Source organism: Dermochelys coriacea, chromosome 1 (genome assembly GCF_009764565.3).
Source record: "Dermochelys coriacea isolate rDerCor1 chromosome 1, rDerCor1.pri.v4, whole genome shotgun sequence".
Lineage (NCBI taxonomy): Eukaryota > Metazoa > Chordata > Testudines > Dermochelyidae > Dermochelys > Dermochelys coriacea.
Genome location: NC_050068.2, coordinates 117,311,805 through 117,334,966, shown reverse-complemented (window position 1 = coordinate 117,334,966; position 23,162 = coordinate 117,311,805). Strand labels below are relative to the sequence as shown.

The 23,162-nt window shown below is 41.1% G+C and overlaps 1 protein-coding gene across 8 annotated transcripts in view; it reads left to right on the top strand.

Annotated features, from left to right (window-relative positions):
* MAP4K4 (mitogen-activated protein kinase kinase kinase kinase 4) overlaps window positions 1-23,162 on the top strand; it is a 251,706-nt gene that overhangs the window by 225,416 nt on the left and 3,128 nt on the right. For all 8 annotated transcript variants that reach the window (XM_038398598.2, XM_038398590.2, XM_038398608.2 and 5 more), the window contains 6 exons: window positions 1,297-1,440; window positions 8,150-8,284; window positions 14,016-14,116; window positions 16,317-16,466; window positions 18,868-19,027; window positions 22,884-23,023. In XM_038398598.2, coding sequence (XP_038254526.1) covers window positions 1,297-1,440; window positions 8,150-8,284; window positions 14,016-14,116; window positions 16,317-16,466; window positions 18,868-19,027; window positions 22,884-23,023 — 830 coding nt within the window. The remainder of the gene's footprint in view (window positions 1-1,296; window positions 1,441-8,149; window positions 8,285-14,015; window positions 14,117-16,316; window positions 16,467-18,867; window positions 19,028-22,883; window positions 23,024-23,162) is intronic.

Sequence of the window (23,162 nt, the reverse complement as noted above, 5' to 3'; positions counted from 1 at the left end):
GCTCTGTTCAGAGTTTCTAATGACAAGAACAAATCAGTCAATATCTGCTCTACTAATTAGTGCTGTCCCTGTGCTATTGCTACAGAATGATTAGGTACTTGTCCTCACAGCGTAGAAATAATGATCTTTGAGATGTAGGGAAGAATGTACCTTTTGAAATTACAAGACAGTAATCAATAAAAGCAAGGAGCCTGCTGATTTAAGGCTGTCATAGCATCCTAAAATGTTGTGTTTAGATAATGCCATAAATGTAGTTTGCAAGGCTGCTCACTGTTTAATTTCTGTGTAGCTGAGTCGGATCTGATCAGAATCAGATTAGTAGTGCTCAGCTGAGGATACAAGGCCAAATTAGTCCCTGCTGTAATTTTATCACCAGTACACTTAAACCAGGGATTAATTTGCCTACTGTGACAACTCCTAACTCACAAGAACCATAATTGTATAGCTTTGTTAATTTACCTGTGTTATTTCAACCTGTTTTATTGCATTTAAAAACAATAGCTTTATGTTGTGATCTCTAATAAATGTTTGAGGAGGTCTAATCAAGCAAGTCATAAAATTGGTTTGACTCTCATCCCTAGTGCTGTATTTCAACTGTCCTTTTGCTCTCTTCACATAATTTGTGGTAATAGCTGTCTGTTATGGTGGCAAGGATTGAAAAATTTAATAGACATCTACTAACCAGATGAGTGTGGTGTATATGAAGGGGGAACTATTGAGATCAAGGACAATTCCCCATTGAAAACCCCCTTTGTAATAAAGTCTTATAGAACTGATAGGGATGAAATCAATAAGGTTCTATAAAAATGAAATAGGATTCTATAAAAAATTATTCTAAAACCCTATAGTATTTAACAGTGATATATCTGTAGGTTTTTAAAACCACTCTATAGAATTCAGTCGCAGAAAGATCGTTCTATTAAGTTCTATAGAATGGTTTTAAGCTGTCTTTCTCTATTAAATTCTGCATGACTTTTTTCATAAGGGCCAGACCCTTGTTATCTTCAGCTCTTGGGAAGTGGAGGATGGACCCTGCTCTGGAAGGCTTCTTCTTGCATATCAGCCTCTTGCTAGTGTATGTGTGATAAATTTGATGTTCCACCTACCTATCCTAGTGAGCATGGGGGGGGGGGGTGTCTCTACTACTCCACCCCTCTGCCGGGTATGCAGATGGAATTAGTGTTGGGTTTGAATACCTAAAGTAATGCAAGTTGTTCTGTAAAGCATGACTTAATCAAAATACCAGGAAAACGTGCATTATAATTTGGGTGGTTTTGTTTTGTTTTTTTAACCTAGGAGTGAATTTGTTAGTGGGAACTGAGAGTGGTCTGATGCTGCTAGACAGAAGTGGCCAAGGGAAGGTTTATCCTCTAATAAATCGAAGACGGTTCCAGCAGATGGATGTACTCGAAGGCCTGAATGTCTTGGTGACAATATCTGGTAATGCCCATTTTTCAATATGTTATTTCTCTGAAATCTGGACCTCATTGAAGTCAATGGAAGTTTTTGCCATTGACATCTTGTGGGGCCAGGATTTTTCAGTCTTCATGCTTTCACTTTTTTTAATGCTAAGAACCAACTTTTGCACAAAACACCCCAAACTGCATGCCTTGAAGGAAATTTTTTTCACAAGTTTGGAGGATAACATGATGAAATATTCTATGTTATTTATTTGTATTGTGTTTGGGAGAGGATGGGTGCAGGAAGTTAGAAGTCCTCTTTTGAGTCTAGGTCACAAGAATAGACAATACATTGCAGAGTATGGCTGTAAGGCAGAATGGAAGGATGGGGAGGAAGGGCAGCATAGATGGGCATGATTAAGTTACTGATACAGTGGAGTAGGTGGATGTCGCATCTGGATGTGTCTTGACTTAGTGAGACTGTTGCCCGTTGAGCTAACAGTGAGAGATATGGCCATTCTTTAAACACGCCTTAACGTGTCCTGATGAATAATGGTTTCTTACTAAAGCTGGGAATTCCAGACACTTTGGACTCCAAGGCACTATTTAAAAGGGCTTCTTAATTTATTACACAATTTAACTGAGTTTACTGCAAATGGTTCTTACAGATCTGTTTTTAGCTGTCTACCTTTCTCCTGCATTTTACCTTTTGCCATGCTCTATTGTATGAAACCCCAGTCATTTAGGGCTTCACACAGTGGTCACTATGTTGCACTCCAGAGGTACTCAGAACCGGTGGCAGCAGGGATAGGACTCTGATCCTTCTGCTCCAAGAACACAGACCCCTAACACTGGAGCTAAAGGAGACTTTTCATTATGTATTAACTGTATAGGTTCTACAATACACAATGGAGCAGTTTCTGATGCCATTGGCTAGAAGATAGTGGTACACATAGACCCTAGCCAGCTCAGTGCAGTATGAGAGTGTACATGTTTGTTATCTAAAGTACCATCTTTGTGCCAGTAAAGCCTTTCTCTGCATTTCCATTTAAACACACCTGTAATATTTTCATTGGCTGTAACTCATTTAAATTTCACTGATGGCTGACGACTGACGAATTACAAAAAAAAAAAAAAATTAAACCAGGAACTTTAAAAACCCTATACCTGTATAATGTACAATATTTCATGATAGCTTCCAATGTGCTCCCTGGGTATCTATTTGAATGGCATCATTAGATCATCTGACGCAGTGTATAGTACAATAGACTTGTAAACAAAGAGACCACCTAACCCAGCTTGTGTAATGTCCATTAGTTAATGTATCCCACGTTGGTGACGAGAATCTGTGGCTAAATCTCATGTGAAATTCTGTTAGCTTTGTTTACAGTTGCGTGAGTCACGATTCAAACAGCCTGACACGTCCTGTTTGTTTCCTTCAAGAATATTGCTTCCTCTATTCAGACACGTTACATTAACCCTGAAGAAATTGCTTGAGCTGTAGCTGGCTTATGCCTTAAGCACTGTTCTCTATCCTGGGTTTTACAGGAGGTTACCAGAGTACAGTGAGGAGGGAGGGTTTCTACCCATAGAGGCTGCATATGCATTTGGAGCTAGGGATTGATGCCCAGCTTGAGTAGATGTACTCGCACTAGCTCTCATTGAGCTAACATGCTAAAAATAGTGTAGCTACAATATCTCGAGTAGCAGCAATGGCAGCATGGGCTGGCCACCCTGAGTACATACCATAGGGTACAGATGGGTTTGTACTCAGGGCAGCTAGCCCATGCTACTGCTGCCCATGCTACCACAGCTACCCTACTATATTTAGCATGGGAGCTCAATGAGAGCTAGCAGAGATTGCGGCCCATGAGATGACTTTGTGGGGGAAGCCCACTGCCCTTTTCCTCCCAGGTCTCCTTCCTGCTATGCTCTGTCTCATTCTTCCACCTCCTCCTCCCACTCCATCACCAGTTCCTGGCTATTCTGAGCCTGAGCTTTTCCTTGGGTATCTTTCGATTCCCTATTTAAGATGTTCTCTTTGCCTACATCACTGGAGCAAATGGAAATGTTTACTTTTAACCAAACTTCTCCCAACAGTTGGCTTAATGGTTATAGTCATGTAATTGTCTCTTTGGGGTTTGGTTTGGGTTTGTTTAAAGGAACTTCACTTTAAGCAATGTAAGTATATAAGAAACTGGGTCCACAATATGTTTAAACACCTTTTTCAGGAAATAAATGTTTGAATGTATGTGATGATAAAGTTTGAAAAGCATCTCCACCATGTTTGAATGAAATGTCTTGCATGAGGATTTTTAGGAGGAAAATTTAATAAAATTACATTAACATAATGTAATTTTATTTTTAGTTTTCAAAACTGTAAATCTTTAGCTGATGTGTTTACTACTTTCATGAAAAGCTGAAAAATGAATTGCTTAGATGCTTTTATTTTGTTTTTGTGACGCTCAAAAGAGTTGGAAGCAAGTTAACAAAAGCAAGTTGCAGGTCCTTAACATGTTAGAAGGCAAAGATGTATTAGATGCTCAGATACTATAGTGATGAACGTTGTAGAAATGGCTGAAAAGAAAGTAAATAATTCAGCAGTAATAAAAGCAATTGCTTGTCCCTTACAGAGCATATTCGTAGGGATTTTACAAACGTTAATGAACAGTTGCAGCACCCCAGGGAGATAGGCTAGAATCACAAATAAGTGGAGCTAGTTGAAATTTTCCTGCATTACAAATAAGGAAAATGTTGCATATTAAGTAATTTGAGTTTAATCTTGCAGAAAGCCTGTGACAGAGCCAGAAATAGAAATCAAATCTCCTGACTTCCAGTTGTACAGTTCAACTGTTAGTCCATGGTGGTTCTCACAAGAAATGATGTTTTTATTCAAGAGCCAAAATAGAGTTTTTGCTTATCTCAGCATTAACAATTGGTAAAAACACCAGATTTTTAGAACAATTTACAGTTCTTAACCTAAAAGACTCTTCTTAGTTTTCTCTTTATCCTTGGTGTTCCGTTTCTGTGAATGCTTCGTAGGAAATATGACAGTTATAAATGATTCTGTCTGTGACTACAGTATCAGATCGGTTTACTTTGTTTAGCAGTTGTGTAAATACATGCATAGCCACATTTATGTAACTAACCTTATATGTCAGAATGGATGCATTCTGGAAGGCAGAGGAGTTTCCTGCCTGTCATCTGATGCTTTTTGTTTCTAGACCACAAAGATTTTTTTTTTTTAAATCTTTTTTTAACCTATTTCTGGTTTGAGAAACTCCCTGTACTTGCTTATCTTGTGGCCAGACATGAATAAAGAATCACATACTGGGAAAAATCCATCTGTATCACTTGTTACTGGTCTTCATTTGGTGAATTTTAATAAATGATGGGGAAAGAAAACCAAACCATGTGCTCTAGGAGTAGGCATGTTTTTCACTGGTTTTCTTTAGGAGACTGTTGAATGTTACCCACTTTTGCCAGATTCCATTTAATCCTCTAAGAGACATCTTACAGCCTGGGGGTTCAGGCTGTTACAATGGTTTTAAACCACTTGTTGCACTGTCCTGGTCTGGGCTGCTCCTGGGACTGGAGAGGACTCCAGTGTAACTTAGTCAGGTCCCCAGGGCCATCTGAGTTACAGCAGCCTCCCTGGGCTGCCCGATGGGCTATGATGCTACCCAGGATCTTTGCAGTACCTTGGCTCCAGTCTCTACTCCAGGGCTTGTGAAAGGATCTCTACAGGCAGCCTCATGGCTGTGTTCACAGTGCCTGTGCCAGAGAGAATCTTCCCTTGGTCAGATTTGGGGCCCCTAGGGCTACTTTACACCACTCTAGCCCTTTTACTTGGTGTCCAGGGTCCGGCGCAGAGGTGAGGAGGCCGCACCCTTAATATTTAAAGAGCCAAACTTAGTAAAGCCTGTCATTAAGTATTCCCTCTCCTCTCCCCAAAAATGGTTAATCCCCAGTATATTCTAACCCAATTGAAGCATCTGTCTTTTACTCAGTTAGTTCAAATAGATGTGAAAAAGTAATACATGTTATGAGCCATATGCTCAGTGGCTGTTCACAGTCAACACCATTAATGTAGCAATTTGGGACCTTTTGCTGATTCATTTATACATACATACATTTATATGACTCCACTTTTTAATAGGATTTAGAGAGAATTTCATCCTGGTCTTGGATCTCTAATGCCAACTTTCCGCTTGATGGATTTTTAATGATGAGAAATCCCTGAAAGGTGGATATTGTAACGGAACTATTTGCTGCAACTCTAACCAGTAAACTTTAGACAGGGACGCTGTATTGTGCATACATATGAAGAGGCAGGTGAAGGTTGCATCAGCAAACTTGATTCTGGCATTTCCTAACTCCTGAATGCTTAATTTTGCATCCTTAATAGTTTTATAACATAGGGTTTTAAAATTTAATTTGTATGTATTGTAGTGTAAGGACTTATAATGTACTAAACACTTCTCAAGCACAGAGGGCACAGATCCTGTGCCAAAGAGCTGTGTTGTCGGGATGGTCTGTACCAACAACCTGAATGGTACATGACCTCCTTCTGTAGACCCTGCTGTACCAAAGCATAATAAGGATAAGTTAAGGACAACATTACCCTTGCATTTCATTACTTTTTTTTCAATATGTTTTGGTCCTATCAAAGCAGAAAGACAGTTTAAAAATGAATGTTGGTTCTAAGTTACGGTGTTTCAAATGAAATTCCTCTTCACTCACTTTTTAACTCAGTGAAGTTAATTGGTCCTTTCATCACATACTCTCCCTCAACCTTCTCAAAAATCATTTTAAAAACTTGTTCCTGGGATACCTTGTTTGCCCAAAGCAAATTTTCATCACCAGCAATATAAATTTATGACAAAAAAGATGAAAATTAATGTTGATTAATGTATAGAATGGTAGTGACCCACACTATGGCTCTGTAGTGTTTGTGATCTGTCTGTGCATACGTGGTTGCTTTTGGACCTAGGATCTTCATGTTTTTTATACTTTGCAGCATGTTTCTCCTGAGGAATCTAACTATGGTAGACAACGTAGTTCGTGGATTCTCCTTTTTTTCATAATATGGACCCACATCATAATAGAGTGCCTTAGGGACCAATTCCATTGACTATAATAGAGACCTGCTACAACTACTCTCTCTATTCCGAGCCCTGTCAACCCCGTCTCTTCACAATCATACACCTTCCCTCTCTCAAATGCTTTGTGGAGTAGTGGTATTAATGGGAAAACATTTAATTGTGTGTAACTGTTCTTCTGGTAGGTGTGGTCCATGAAAACTCCTATTTTTCGCCTGTCTCCTCTCTGTTTCCAGCTGTATTTATAGGCCTGCACTTTTTCTTTACAATGAAACAGCTGGAAGCAAGAAGAAGCCAGAACTAGAAGAAGCAGTAACTTGCCAGCTCTTTACAGATAATATAGCAAATGCTGTATAGCCCAGCAGTTGTTCATTGAACATTGTGCAAGAGCCATTAATGAGCTTGACTATGATTCTACCATTTCCATATTTGGTAACATGTCCTATTTAAAATAAGTTTCATTATTTTTATTTTAGTTCCTTCCCATCACATGCATGGTTTCTTTCTTCTTCTATCATTCTAGCTTGAAGCTTGAGCTAGATGTGACCATTACGAGTGTCCCTATAATATAAGTGTCCAAGCTGCCCTTTCTCCCAAAATCTAGATGATCACATCTCTGGTAAACAAGTATCTCCTGCTTCCTGTCCTGCTTGCAGTGTTGCACCATTTGGGACACAAGTAATCTGCCAGCCAAGCTTGTGTCAACATTTAGTAAGAGGGAGAATGTGTTTTAGCAACAAATGACCCACTGCAGCTGGGTCTTAGCGTTGTTGTTAAAAACTTTTTTACATTATACACGTAAATAAATCTCACTCAATGAGAGACTGTTTAAGACTGTTCTGTGGTATAACTTCTTCCCTGTTTGAATAATTTACTAATAAAACCTGTTCTGTTTGGGTACCGAGAGATAATTAGAGTGATCGAAAAGTGCTGGTCACTTGATATTGAAACTCTTAACATAGATGCTAATTTCATAGCCTACTTTGCTTTTACCTCCTTTCAGACCTGGTCCCAACAGTGACTGCCATTTTCTGATATGTGTGTAAATGATTTTCAACCTCAAAACTCTTTCTCCCCACTCTTTTTCTGGTGTCACACAAATAAGAGCTGCTGTATATCAGAGCTGTTTTCAGTCTCTACACACAAAGGATTGGTGCTTGCTATTGTGGAATTACAATCTTACTATTAAAAAGTGAGTGTGTGTGTGGGGAGTTAACATCAAAAACAAAACCCCCCAGAACTATTTCTTTAAGTTTGTCATTTTATGTTCATGCAATGGTATCATGAGGTTATTATGAAATAATGTTTGGAGGGATTCTGGAATAGTGCTGGTGGTGCTATAATCTTGTATACTCAGTATTGATCACAAACATAAATTTAGTCAAAGACAAATTAGTCAGAGACAAGTTATTGGGGTCAATATAGGAATAATTGGATGAAAGTTAATGGCCTGGGATATCCAGGAGGTCAGACTAGATGACTGAATGATTCTTCTGGCTTCAAAACTCTTGAGTGTGACCGTGAAATGCTTAGCAGGATCACTTTGCTTTCACAGCAGTTTATCATCTCATGATGGTCTTTTGGTTATCTTTTTGTTGTGATTAGCATGAAATTCTTGTTAAAACAAATGTTGCATTTTGTGGCTAGGTAAGAAGAACAAGTTGCGAGTTTACTACTTGTCCTGGTTAAGAAATAAAATCCTACATAATGATCCTGAAGTAGAAAAGAAACAGGGTTGGACAACTGTGGGTGACTTGGAAGGCTGTGTGCACTATAAAGTTGGTAAGTAGCAAATGAATTGTGACCATCTGTCAGGATAAAATTAGGTAACAGAAAAGTCTTACTAAGATAGTTGCTGTTTATATTAACTGATTCCTCTTAACTTTTGTTTTGCCATGTTCTTCTTCGAGTGATGGTCCCTATCTGTATTCCACATGTGGGAAACACATGCACCCCATGTGTCTAAGTCCAGAATTTCTTGCAAGCAATGTCAATTGAAGATCACATGTGCCACAGCTCTTCCCATGCTCCCAACTGAGGGCATAAAGCGCAATGCAAGCTGATGCCTCTCCAGTTCCTTCTTACTGCGCATGGTCTGAGTTGAAATTTTCTGTGTCCTCAGATCCTTTATACTGCATCATTCCTATAAAAACTGTATCTAGTTATGTTTTTTAGTAGTTTTTATAGTGTGGTATAGCATATATAGTTAGCATTTTTTTCTCTATCTCAAGATTCCTCCCCCTCCCCGCAAGAGGTCTGGGATTATGCCCAGGATCTTGGCATTCAAAAACTATTTCCTGCTCTCGCTCCTTTTCTGTGAGCAATGAACATCAAGGCTGCCTTTTGTTCCAGTGTGAGGTTCTCATTTCTGCCAAGTTCAGCATCTGCCGCTCTTTTCTCCAGAACTTGTGAGGGTTGGGACCTGAGATTCAGAAAACACCTCATGGAGAAGACAATGAAACCCCAATCAGATCTGGGCCGAGCCTCCATTCTCCCCCCACCATCACCACACACCCCAAGTACATCAGCCTCAACAAGTGGGCAGTGCCCCTCCAAGCTTGAATAGAGGGTAAGTCTGTTAAGCCTAAAGAGAAGGCTTCACAGGAGAGTAAGGGCACTCTCACAGACATAAGGACAAATCATTTATGTCTAATACTGTCCCAAAAAGAAGGGATCCCTCCCTTACCCCATCGAAGTAAGACGAGTCAGTTCACACAGGTGCCGAGATCTTAGGGCACAATTAAATCTTCTCAACAAGAGAAGGAGGCTTGCCAGAGTACAGGTCTGACGGTTCAGACACCTGCACTGATGGTGAAGATGTGGGATAGAGAGCTCCTGGTGCTTCTGTCCACTTTGGGAGCCAAGGTGGTACTGGTACTGCTGTGGCCCCAGAAGGAGCCAACAGCCATGTTGACCAGAGAGGCTCTGGCTTTGCCAGCTCCGCCAATTGAGTCTCTTCGTACTCTGGGATGGTCGGAGACATGTCTTCCCAGAAGGCAACTTTGCTCTCTCCCATCTGCATTCACCACTCCGGTTGCAGAGCTGCACATCCAGCTGGTGGAAATTCAGGAGCCTCAGCACAGCTTACTAGACATTCTGCAGCCTCCCAGTCCCAATAGTGTGGCCCTCTTCATCAACGAGGCCATTATAGACCCAGAAAAGATGATTTTGGTGCACCCCTGCTTCTTGTGCTACCACCTTTACAAGGGCTGCAAAGTGTTACTTTGTCCCATCCAAGTGGGGAGAGCTCCTCTTCTTCTCACTCTCAATCATACTCCCTGGTGTTGCAGGTGGCTACAGAGCGGTCGAAGCAACAATACCCACAGGCTACTCCCTCTGATAAGGGACACAAGAGACTCAACCTTTGGGAAGAAAGGTCTTCTCTTCCACCTCCCTCCCGGTTCAGGATCTCTAATTATCAGCCTCTTTTGGCCAAATACAATTTTATCAATTATGCTAAATTTCTAGAGTTTAAGGACAAGCTCCCTGAGGAGGATGGAGAATGCTTCCAGGCCTTAGTGGGTGAGGGCACATTTGTGGCCAGAGCTTCACTCCAAGCCATGGTGGACGTGGCAGATACTGCATCAAGGGGGATGGCTACAGCCATTGTCATGATGAGACTTGTGGTTGCAATCCTTGGGTTTCGCTGGAGAGGTGCAGAGTACATTCAAAATCTACCCGTTGATACTATCAACCTATTCCACTAGAAAATGAATGGCTCTCTCCACTCCCTCAAAGAGTCAAGAACAATTCTTTGCTCGATGAGCATTTATACTCCTGCCCTCAAGAGGAACCATCATAGACAAGGTTATAAGGCAAAGCAACCTCCTCAGCCCTTTTACTATCAGTGTCCTCAGGAGCCATCACACAAATTAGACCAATGAACCCAGCCTCTGCAACATCCGCTGCCACTTTGTACACTAACCCCAGACAAAGTGTTTCTTTTGATGGGACTGTTGAGACCCGTGCCCCTTTTATGATGACTATTCATTCTCCTCTTCAAATGTTTGAAGGTTGCCTTCCCCAATTTATCAATTTATGGCTGTGGGGACAGCAGTACTACAGTCAGCTATTGCTTCTGTGTCCTGGCACCCACCACCTGGTTGACTACTACTTGTTAACCTCCCACGTGTGGAATACACATAGGGACCATCACTTGAAGAAGAAATAGAGGTTACTTACCTGTATCTGGAAGTTCTTCGAGATGTGTGGCCCTTATCTGTATTCCACCACCCATCCTCCGTCCCCTCTGCCACAGATTGTTTACACTGTGGTTAGAATGGGGAAATTGGAGTGGTGGCAGCCAACGCTGCCCTTTATGCCCTCTGTTGGAGCACAAGGAGAGCTACTGAGTACGTGTGGGTCAATGGATACTGCTTACAAGAAATTCAAGACTCAGGCACATGGTGTACCTGTGTGGGGAACACAGAGAGGGACCACACACTCGAAGAACCTCCAGTTACAGATCAGTAATCTCCAGTTACACTGGAAGGAAAAAGAATGCATTTTTTATTTTTCTCTTAGAGGCTGATTGTTGTAAAAACAACAAGAACAAAAAAAGCATATTAGCTTTGTAACAGGAACATATGTTTAAGTTGATGATGATGCATTGATTTCCCTTACCTCATTGCATTTCCTAATGCACTCTCAGACTGAGCCAAGTGCAATTGTGGGGTGAAGTGTCTTTCCATTAAATAGATTGTTTTAATTGCTGAGACCCCCTCTGAACCAAAACATGTGATGGATGGCACACAGTACATATAAGCCTGTTAACCTGCTGTGGGGTATCCAGAAAACATCAGTAAGTTAGTACTGTTTCTACTGGCTCAGCTTCAAAATGAGATCTTGCTGTGATGATGCACCACTGTTGCCCTGGAATGATTTTGCTTTGTTTTCACTTTAAGGTATACTCTTTACTGCAGCTAACCTGTCTTTCAAACTCATGTCTTTTTGCTTCAAAGCTTTATCTTTTGTCAAACTGTGCTGGTCAGTCTATAGTAGCAATTTGAGCAATTGGACTGTAATCAATCAGTCTGTCTTGTGCACATATTAGAAAAATCTACCAGTAGTGAGTAGTCAATAAATATCTCAGTAAGAAACTGCTGACCCAAAAACTTGTTCCAGAAAGCAGTTTATAACTTACTTCTCCTGTGTCATACCCAAGGGTTTCAGCAGCCTAATGAAGCAACCTGTTTAACAATACGTTAACAGCTATATAAAAGGGACTCTCCAACAGTGAAGGACATGAAACTGAGAGCATTTTTTTTCCAGATGAAGAGTGATTTGTTACACTCAGCTATAGTTTGACACTGAACTATACTGTGAACCATAAATATACAATAGATCTTCTCAGGTAGTAGGAAGGCCTCTTTGACAAGTACATTTTAGTTCCCAAGAATGATGAGCTCTGGAAATAGTTGTGTTTGCAGATCTAATAACGGTGCGGTCTTGGAGCTGACCCTCTGTGGCTTTGTGCACTGAAACAGCTGGCATTGATGTCTTCCTTGTCTCTTTGATATAGCAGGGGGTTCAGGCTTAAGGGTGAAGTGGTATGGATGGATCTCAGAGATGCTTGAGGCAGTTTATGGCTCTCCCAGATGATAAATTACTCTTTGGTAGCTAAGACTGGGTATGTTCCAGAAAGCACCTCAAGCAGACACAGAAGGGCAAAAGTTTCTTTTCACAGATAAGATGATGTTCATGCACAAAACCCCTAAGAATTCTTTCAAGGTAGACAAGATTGGACAAAAGTTGTATTTTGCAGAGAGGCAGACTCAGTACAACTGGAGACTTGAAACATCTTTTTGTAGATGAAAATGTATCAGGTCTTCAGCACTTAAAATTCACTGCTTTTATTTCCCTGTTAAGTAAACGGAGCAAAGTTCCTTCTGAAGAACAGCTCCATCTCCCTACCGCGTGCCTGGAGAAAACAAATGTAGACCTGCATGGCAATAAAGAGAGTCGTGAGAAGCCATGAAAATAGTATGTGTTAAAACAGTGGGGTTGTTCTGCAATACAGTCGCTTTGCATCAAGGCTGGATGTGAAATATAAGGGGAAAGGATTTCTCACTACTTCAGGAAACTTTCACATCCTTTGTTACCTGGGCTAGCTGGAAAGAAGAAATGTGTACAAGCTGATTGTGCATCACCCCATCCACAACTGAGTATCACAAAAGAGTCTAGCAGAAATAGAAATTGAGGAAGACCATGGTACTGTCCTTCAAAAACTCAGATGGAAGTGGAAGATGGAGAGTCTGCACCTCTAGTTGAATAGCCACTTCCTACTTCTCCTGGTCCTTCCCAATCCCCTATATCTTAAACAATCTGAATAGTAGTTGCCAGCAGAGCTCTACCAGAGGAACAGTTTTTGTCTTGTATCTGAATGCAGAAGAAGTTTGAGAATTCACAGATTTGCTACATGATGAAAATTTTACCTTTCCTGACACATGCAGCTTTTTTCCTCCCTAAGACTGTAATGAGACTTTGCTAGTGATGCAGCAAAATGTTTTTGTGTGTGTGTGGCTGCTTTGCAACTTGTTTTTGGGGAGGGAAAACATCCCTCAAAAATGTTCCATGTTTGCCTAGAAATCGTTTTTTTAAAGTATTTTCTAAAGAAATTCTAAATCTTTACCAGTGTGGAGAATTTTTTCATTTTGTCCTAGCAGGGGGATTCTAAACTATAAAGGAAGGAGAGCAGATGTTGACCAGTACTTGACATGTTAGCCTCTCCTTGTGACTTTTTGGGAACAAAAAGAAAAGGAGTACTTGTGGCACCTTAGAGACTAACAAATTTATTTGAGCATAAGCTTTCGTGAGCTACAGCTCACTTCATCGGATGCATTCGGTGGAAACAGTTCTCCCCCCCCCCCCCCCACACACACCTCTTCCTACCTTTCCGTGAGGATGATTATCCCCCTATTCACCACCCATGTCCCCTATTTAATGTATCCCCTCCTAACACCATAATTTTAGATCTTGGAGGTAAAGGAAAGTGCTCCATTAGCAAACTTTTTGTTAGTTTTGCTTTTAAAACTGGCTTTGTCTTCCTTCTTTCATTTGAGTCCTTGTTGTCTTCCTCTAGTGCCTCATGCTTCAGCTTAATCATGATGCATTAATAACAGCAATGTTGTGAAAGCAAGTCTGCCCATTAACTCTAAACCAGCTTTTTAGGTGAAAAAGGACCCTGACCCAAAAGTTAACTTTCCGTTTTGTTATGTAAACAGCATCTGTGTTTTGTATAGAATAATGTGTAGCTTATTAGCAAGGCTATTCCAGACATGGATATACACTGAGTCACTGACAAGATTAAATATTCTTGAGAAGCAGATGACTAAACATATGTATTACTTTTTAAACCCTACTTTAAACTACTTAGAAATAGGAATGTTATTGCAATATTAACTGGAACCTTCAAATGTTTAAAATTATGTGGCAACTTTATTGTTTTCTTGTTTCCTAAAGTTAGTTAAAAGTTTGGAGTTAATGCTGAGTTTATTTACTTGTTTGATTTCAGTAAAATATGAAAGAATCAAATTCTTGGTAATTGCTTTGAAGAGTTCTGTGGAAGTCTATGCATGGGCACCAAAGCCATACCACAAATTTATGGCCTTTAAGGTAACAGTATATTTTAACTGTCTTTGGGCTTTCTAATGTGTATTTGCAGTTACAGAGCTGCTTTTATAAAAATGTTTGAACAACCTACAAGGTTGATATATAGTTACATGTTGTCTAGTAAATCTGTCACTAATTCTGGATTACATTTTCAATGCCATTATTGATGTTTGTTAGATGAAAGAGTCAGTGTATGTAACTAAACATTCTGAATTGAACTCTGAACATAAACCATAAATGGAAAAACCTAACAAGGAGATTGCTCAGGGTGACAGCATCATATGGCAGCTGCCAAAGAGCAGTCAGTTGTGAAGCTGTGGCAGTGACTCCTGCTTAAGGAGAGTGAAAATTTAAAGCCCTGCTGGACTTCTCTGCGAGTAACTTATTTTATGTGGTCCCATAAAACATGTAGAAGAAGCTCACTAGGGTTGTGAACCTTCAGACCATGCTTCAATTCTAGGCAGATTAATTTTTGAGGTACTACACAGGTGTGTGTGTGTGTGTGTGTTGTCCTCTACATATACAAATCAAGAGACAGATAATGGAACGAAATCCCAATCTTGCTGCAAGTGAACAAATCACTAAATGACGTTAGTCTCACTTGTTTTTATGAGTTCTGTAAGAATATCATTGGTCACATGGTATCATTACCAAACTAGACGTGGAGTGGTAGCCCCTCCCTCTCCTGGTCGGAGGGAGGCCATACCACCTCTCTACACCGTCAGGACCGCTGCCTAGTATCAGAGGAATTAGCGTTAGGCATTAGTGTTCCAACCGGCCTAACAGGGCTGAGCCCTCATATCGTCAATTGGTCCCGACCCTTAGGCAGAAGCAGGAATCCCAGAGCCAGTAGGCTCTGGCCATTAGGCTGGGGCTGAGCAGCCAACCATCTATACCTCTGGGCCCTTTAAGCAGAGGCTGGGCAAACATCTTAGTCTGTGGTCTCGGGGCCCTTTTGGCAGGGGGCCAGAACAGACACTGTAGTCTGCAGGCTCTGGGTTCATTAAGCAGGGGCCAGAGTAAACCCAGCCATCTATAATCTCTGGGCCCTTTAGTCAGGGGCAGAGCAAACACAGGAGACAATTAGCTCCAAGCTTTTTAGTCAGGGGCAGGGCAAACATAAGAATCAATTAGCTCTGGGCTCCTGGTGCAGGAGCAGAGCGAAAACCCAGGAGTCAATTGGCTCTGGGCCCGTGGTGCAAGGACAGAGTTAAAACCCAGGGGTCAGGTGTCCTAGCTCCATTGGACAACTGACAAATGCAGGCCTCTTGACCTGGCACAGGGAGGCTGCCACCCCAGGGGATCCACCCTACTCCACTGGGCCCCGACCCAGGGCCCTAATGGGAGCAGAGTGATCCACCACTGGGTCAGCAGGGAATCCAGCTTCAACACACCAACCATGCTTCAGGCAGCGCTACAGCCAGACTGAAGTCGGCTGTCGCTGGGCCACTTCCTCCCCTTCCCTCCCCTCGGAGAGTACCTGGAACCATAGGGTGTCTTCCGTTTTATCCGGGTAGGTGGCCAGCAGCAGTCCTGGAGGGTCCCTGGCAGAGACAGGTTCCCCAGCTGGCAGGGAGTCGCTTGGCTCAGCCACAGTCTCAACAGGCTGGAGCGAGCAGGACACATCTGTCTCCCTCAGTGTCCTGGCTCCAGCTGAGCCAGAGGTGCTGCCCTTTATACTTCCGTTTCCGGTTATCCATGTCTGGTGGGAGGGGTGAGCCAGGTTTGGCTCAGCCCACTTGGGCACAGAGGGTGGTTCCTCCCCCTCTGGGTCAGAGGGAGGCCACACCGCACACTACCCAAACTGTTGTGCAGAAGATGAGATTGTTGCTTACAAATTAAAAACATACTGAAGAAGTTTAATGTGGGTTGATGATTAATTTTTATTTCTGCTTTTTTAGTCCAGGGAAGTTGTTTTAGTTCATAGTGTTATATGGCTGAGTCCTGCACAGATATGACTATTCTGACCTCTATCCAGCAAAGCACATAATCCAGGGATTTAACCTCAGTGGAATGCCTCACATCTATAAAGGCATGTACTTAACCACGCTGCTGGATCAAGTGGGATGACTTTGCAGGAGCAAGCTGCCTGTGTGTGTGCGTGTGTGTGTGTGATAAGCATGTTTTTAAGGACTCCCATCTCAATGTTGTGTGCTAAGCGGAGATGTAGATCTGACTCCTCCTTCTAATTACTGTCTTGTAGTCATTTGGAGAATTGGTACATAAGCCATTGCTGGTGGATCTAACTGTAGAGGAAGGTCAGAGGCTGAAGGTGATCTATGGTTCCTGTGCTGGTTTCCATGCTGTTGATGTGGACTCGGGATCTGTCTATGATATTTACCTGCCAACGCATGTAAGAATTGTGGCTCAGTATGGGATTTTTATTTCTTAGGTTTTTTCACTTACTTCACATTGAAAAGATATACAGGTGTTCAAATGCTGTGGTATGATCATACCGTGAGCAACCATGCAGAAAAGCCATCTGTTCCCTTCACTATGCTTTTCTAACTTCTGAAATTGTGATTATCACTTGTGGGTTAGTTAAAAGATAAGAGCATCTTGCACTTAAAAAATCCCAAACCCACAAATAAAAAATCCTAAACCTCTTTTCCTTCATAGAACATTACACCTCCTCTAAATACTAGGTACAAAGCACATTTTGTTAATGTCAGTCCTAATGCATGTTCAAAATAATACAGTTCAAGATCTTGAGGGCTTGCTAGTTCAGTCCTTGTGGTGGCCAACGTGTTTTATAGCAAAAATGAAAAGAACGTAATTTTGTTAAAATAGATGTTGTGTAAAACAATGGCTCTCAACCTTTCCAGATGACTGCACCCCTTTCAGGAGTCTGATTTGTCTTGCGTACACAAGTTTCACCTCACTTAAAAACAACTTGCTTCCAAAATCAGACATAAAAATACAAAAGTGTCACATCACACTGTTACTGAAAAATTGCTTATACTTTCTCCTTTTCACCCTATAATTATAAAATAAATTGATTGAAATATAAGTATTTGTACTTACATTTCAGTGCAATTCTTGACCCTGTTTTTCACTTGTGAGCTTTGTTTGAAGCCTGAGCCCCAGGCAGCAGGGCTGAAGCATATAACTTAGCTTTGCGGGGCCTTCTATGGCATGGAACCCCAGCGTTTGCCCTGCTTGTCATCCCTTAATGCTAGCCCTGCACTTGCAACTCCCCTAAACCTATTCCATGACCCCCCCCGGGGGGGCTGCAAGCCCCATGTTGAGAAACACCGATCTGATGTACCCCTTGGAAGACCTCCGAGTACCCCTGGTTAAGACCGACGGCTGTAAAAGATATAAAACCATCCTATATCAGAACGAATACGGGATCTTAAATTTAAAAAACAAAAAACCGAAAAGGGATGGTAAAGTATAATTATGTGAGCATATTGACAAAAAAATCTTTGGAAGCAGAGAGGGATAAAGTCAGATGAATGCAAGAGGAGCAACCTTTGACATGCAGCGAAAGGACAGTCCCTGCTAGCCTAAAACAGTGGTGAGATGACCATAAAGTGAGTGGAAAGAGGAGGTTGAGCAGGGCAACAGTTCCCTGTGGCCACTCTCACAGCCTAGGCAGGACGAGGCTAAAAGAGGACACGTCTGTTACAGTCATTGATAGTTTTTAAGGACAGTTCTGTATGGGATTGGAATTCTGTTGTGGGTTTTGTGCAAGATAAACTTTTTTTTAACTTAAAAGAAAAAAGTAAAGCTGTTCAATACATTTCTGCCTTAGAAGGTTACTATTGGTAAGTGTTCAAGGTTTGCAAACATTAAGCCCTCCAAAATTTAAAGAGAGAACAAAAATAGGATAATAACAGAATATATAGCTATAGCTAGTTTTATATCAATAGTAAATTGCACAATTCCTTCATATGTATACCCTAGAATTATTAATCAAGTCCACTTCCAAGTCATTAGTAGAAACATTACTGATTTTAATTTTTAATTTAATTTTTCTTTTCTACCTTTAAAATGAATTGACCAGAATTATTAAAAAAATAAAATGAATTATCGTTTTATTGCAGTAGACATAGGCAATTACAGAGCAGCTGGTGCACTGAGAAAATTAAATTTAAAAAATGAGATAAAATGACATCAGTAATTAAATACAAACTGGGTAATAGTTTGAAGAACAAGTATTTTATGGGTATTTTAAAGATCACCTGAATATATTATCTTTATTTGCACCTATAGGCCCCAACCAAGACCAGAGCCTCCCTGTGCTAGGCACTGTACAAACACACCATCAGAGATCATCCCTGCCCCAAAGTGCTTACAATCTAAGCAGATAAATGGTGGGAATGGACACAGAAGGACAAAGAGGTGAAGTGACTTGCTCAAGGTCACACAGGAATTGAACTGCAGAACTAAAAGACAACCCCGTCTCTAGAGTTCCAGTCCAGTGCTCTTTGCTCCGGTTTGCTTTGCCGTGTTACCATGTAGCTAAGTCAGCACTGAAAATCTCAACCACAGACTAAAGAAGGAATAACTACAGGTCATTCCATAGAACTGGTCAATCAAATATTCTGGACATGACCGTTTGTTGAGACTTAGATATTGATGTGTCTCCCCTCAGGGCCTTTACTTCATCATGGCCCCAGTGACCTATGTTTTCTTCCTTTCTACAGTCTGCTTTTTTAAAAAAAAAAAAAAAAAAAAAGTATCTAGTCCTTTATACTGGGAGCAGCTCAAGTGAAAATAGTGTCTTTGCTTTTGTTTTGCTTCTGTAGATCCAGAGCAGCATCCAACCACATGCAATCATTATTCTCCCAAACACCGATGGGATGGAGCTGCTGGTTTGCTATGAGGATGAAGGGGTTTATGTTAATACCTATGGGAGGATCACCAAAGATGTGGTTCTGCAGTGGGGAGAGATGCCCACATCCGTTGGTATGTATCCTGTGTGAATCAAACATAATCTACAAAGTTAGGGGATAACAGGGTGGGGATACTTGGTCTTCAGGCGTTTCATTCTGAAGCAATTATGCTGTAAATATTATTGGTAGACAAGTGCCAAAATGGTGAGATGGTATTAATCTGGTAGTTTTTGTTTAGTTTCTTTTAGAATGAAATCCAAATAAATGTTATGGCGTACTAGGAACAAAATAATTTATTTTGCATTAGGTTCCTAGTAACCTGTTGAAAATAGATATATTTTTGCTAAATTGTGATAACCTGCATTTCTAAAGGGATTTGGGCTGGTATTATTTTGAGAGATTTCTTAATTGTTAATAGGCTTATATGTGATTTAATTAGTCTTTTTGTGATCTTAAGCAGTAAGGCATGTTATATTAAAAATATTTTTTAATTACCGTAGTTACCTAGAGTATAGAGAAGGCACTTTAATGAGACAAAATGTCTCGTACCATAATGACCTACCACATTTCTTTCTATGATAGTTAACTACAGACTAATTCCCATTAAAGTAAATGGAAAGATTTAAACTAATTTCAGTGAGAATTGGATTCGTCCCCTACTGTTTGTTCTTGTAAACATTAGGGGCCAGATTCTCAACTTGTATGAATGGTCATAGCTCCAATTGAAGTCAATGGAGCTATGACAGTTTACACCAACTGAAGATCTTGCTTAGTGCTTTTAAGATGATGTGTTAGTGGTCAAATTTCCCTCCACCTCCCTCTCCCCCCCCAAACCCCCTTAAATAAATTAAAAGTTCATTATTATGGTAAATATGCTTATACCAGAGCAAGTTATGTAATTTAAATTCCCTATAAATTAACAGTCAAATATGTTCTTGTATGAAATGGGAGTGCTATTAAATATTAGATCCTTAACATTTTAGGACATCCTTGCTAAGATCTGCTAAATCATAATTTTATGATTCTACTCTATTCTATTGAAAATACACCCACAAACCAGAGGCAGCTCCTTTTAACTTGTTTAATCCTTTGATCTTCTTTGAGTGATGATCCCTATGTGTATCCCACACATGGGTATGCATGCACGTCATATGCCCAAGTCCAGAAATTCTTCAAAGCAATGCCAGCCACTTCTCCTCCTGTCAGCTTTAGGGGCTGTCACATGGTCTTTGCCAACAGCTGGATCACCAGTTGGGTCTTGGAGATTATCTAGCAGGGATACGCAATAGAGTTTGTCTCCTTCCCTCCTCACAAACCCCCTTCCTGGTCTCCCTTTGGGGACCACTCTCACCAATTGATTCTTCATCAGAAGGCGGAATCCATTTTCTGGTAGCAAGGGAGAGGGTTCTACTTCCCGATATTTACACCTAGCAGCGGTTAGTGCTTTCCTCCCTCCAGCAGAAGGATGTTCTGTCTTTACTCACCCGGCAACTGTGCAATTGTCCTATTGGCACTCACAGGTCTTCCCTTTGAACCTATGGCAAAACGTGCCATGACCTTCTTAGTGGTCATCACTTCGGCCAGAAAGGTCAGTGAACTAGGGAGCCATAATGGTAGACCCTCCCTATTTCACGAAGGGAAGGTTTCCTTTAGGAGAAGGTATTTCCCCTCAGTGTTTCACGAAGGGAAGTTTCCTTTAGGTTATGCCCAAAATTTCTTCCCAAGATTGTTTCTGAGTTCCACATCAGTCAGTCAGTAGTTACCTGTATTTTTCCCCAAACCCCATGCCTCTTCCGAAGATAAGAAACTTCATTCTCTCGATGTCAGGCATGCCCTGGCATTCTACTAGCAGAGAACCAAACCCATTAGAAGATCTTCAAGATTCTTTATTGCCATAGCACAGTGGTTTTCAACCTTTTTTCATTTGTGGACCCCTACAAAATTTTGAATGGAGGTACAGACCCCTTTGGAAATGTTACACATAGTCTGCAGACTCTGGGGGTCTACAGACCACAGGTTAAAAATCACTGCCATAGCAGAAGGATCATGTGGGCAAGCCATATCCTCCCAGAAGATTTCTAACTGGGTTTCGGGATGAATCTTAGAATACTACAAAATAGCAAAAATTTCCCCTCCTGGGGATATAACAGCTCACTCCCTGTGAACACAAGCTGGTTCCGTAACATCCTTATGGTACGCTCCGCTGTGGGACATTGCAGGGCAGCAACTTGGAGTTCTGTCCATGTGTTCTCGATGTACTCCACTCTAGTCCAAGAAGCAAGTGCAGATGCAGCCGTCGGAATGGCAGTACTACAAGCATCTCTGCTGCCACCTTTCTCACACTCTCCTCCAGTCTGAACATGGCTTGCCAGTCACCCACGTGACACCCAGGGACCATTACTCGAAGAAGAAATGGAGGTTCCTTTACTGTAACTGGAGGTTCTTTGAGATGTGTGGTCCCTGTCTGTATTCCACTACCTGCCCTCCATCCCTTCTGCTTCGGATCCAGTTGGGTTGCGGGAAGAAGAACTGGAGAGGTGTCGACCCACACTGCCTGTTATGCCCTTGGATGGGAGTGCAAGGAGCACTAGTGCACGTTTGTGGGGCAATGAACACCGCTTTGAAGAATTTCTGGACTCGGGTGCATGAAGCGTGGAATACAGATAGGGACTATGCATCTCAAAGAACCTCCAGTTACAGCAAGTAACCTCCATTTATCTTTGTTAGAGCTCATCAGAGTAACACCTGGATTATCTGTTGACTGTTTTTTATAATGACAACTTTTTCTTTTTGAGGTTTTACTACATCCCAGTAGTAATTACTGAACTACTACAAGAATTCTTTTTGTTCTGCTAGTACCAAGCTCTTTAGCTAATGGAGATTAGAAGTGACATTCAAAGAAAAAAGTGTCCTATTTTGCTTTTTTCTGATGATGGAAAGGAGACTACAGTCGCACTTTGAAAACTATAGGAAAAACTGTGTTATCCGGCACTTTACAAACCGGAAAGCTCTATAAATGGGCATTTCGAGAGAAGGTGTGGGGTGTAGGCTCTGGGAGGGAGTTTGGATGCGGGAGGGGGTTTGGGGCACAGGAGGGGTTTCAGGGTGCTGGATCCAGGCGCTACTCACCTTAGGCAGCTCCCCGCAAGCGGAGATGTGTCCGCAAAACCCTCCTGCACCCCAATTCCCTGCCACATCCAAATTCCCTCCCTCTTAGCTAACCAGAATTTTTGATTTATTGGCACCTCCCCCCGCCATTCCCCCAACATGCCGGATATTAAAGCTTTTACTGTATTATGGACTCTATAAAATATAGAGAATACTTTCAAACTAGTACAATTTTTCAGAATGGAAGAAAGTTTTTTAAAAATATGCTAACTGTAAAATACTTTTGTTTTTTACATGAGCAATTTTCCCCTCTGTATCAATTTCTGTTTTTGCTGAAAGACTCCTTGGAGGAGAATTATAATCAGTGGAATTATAACACCACAAGAGACATAACTGAAACCTGGGCAGTTAAGAAGGGAAAGGATTTTACTCCATTTAAATCTTGAGTTCTGTTTTTTCATTATTGCCTACATCTAATTAACACTATCTGCTGGCAACACTTAAGAGAAAAGCTCTGTGTAAAATTGAACACTCAATCTGTTTCACTGAGAGTTGTGAAAGCTCCCATTTTCACTTTAGCCTTCCAACGAATACTGCGGCAAAAAGGATACTTTTGGTAAAAAGAACAAACAACAAAAATCCTTTTCTTTTTTTTTTAAAAATAAAAATTTAACTGTTCTTACCACCTTATGCATCATAAAGAATTTTTTTTAAATAAAAAGGTAAATGTTTTTCTTTGCAAGCCACTTTTAAGACAGAGGGTTTTACAATTGCTGTCTGTTGCTTTTTAATACATGCTGGATTTTTGTTTGTTTCTATAGCATACATTCGATCCAATCAGATTATGGGCTGGGGAGAAAAGGCCATTGAGATACGATCAGTGGAAACTGGGCACTTGGATGGCGTGTTCATGCACAAAAGGGCACAAAGACTCAAGTTCTTATGTGAACGGAATGACAAGGTAGTCTTTTTTTTGCTTGCAACTTTTTGCCTTCAGTTACACCATGTTCTCTAATTGCATTATAAATATCTTGAACATTAAAGCTTAACACAAATCTCTGCTTTCTTCTTCATCAGACTTTGGTGAAGAAGCAAATGAT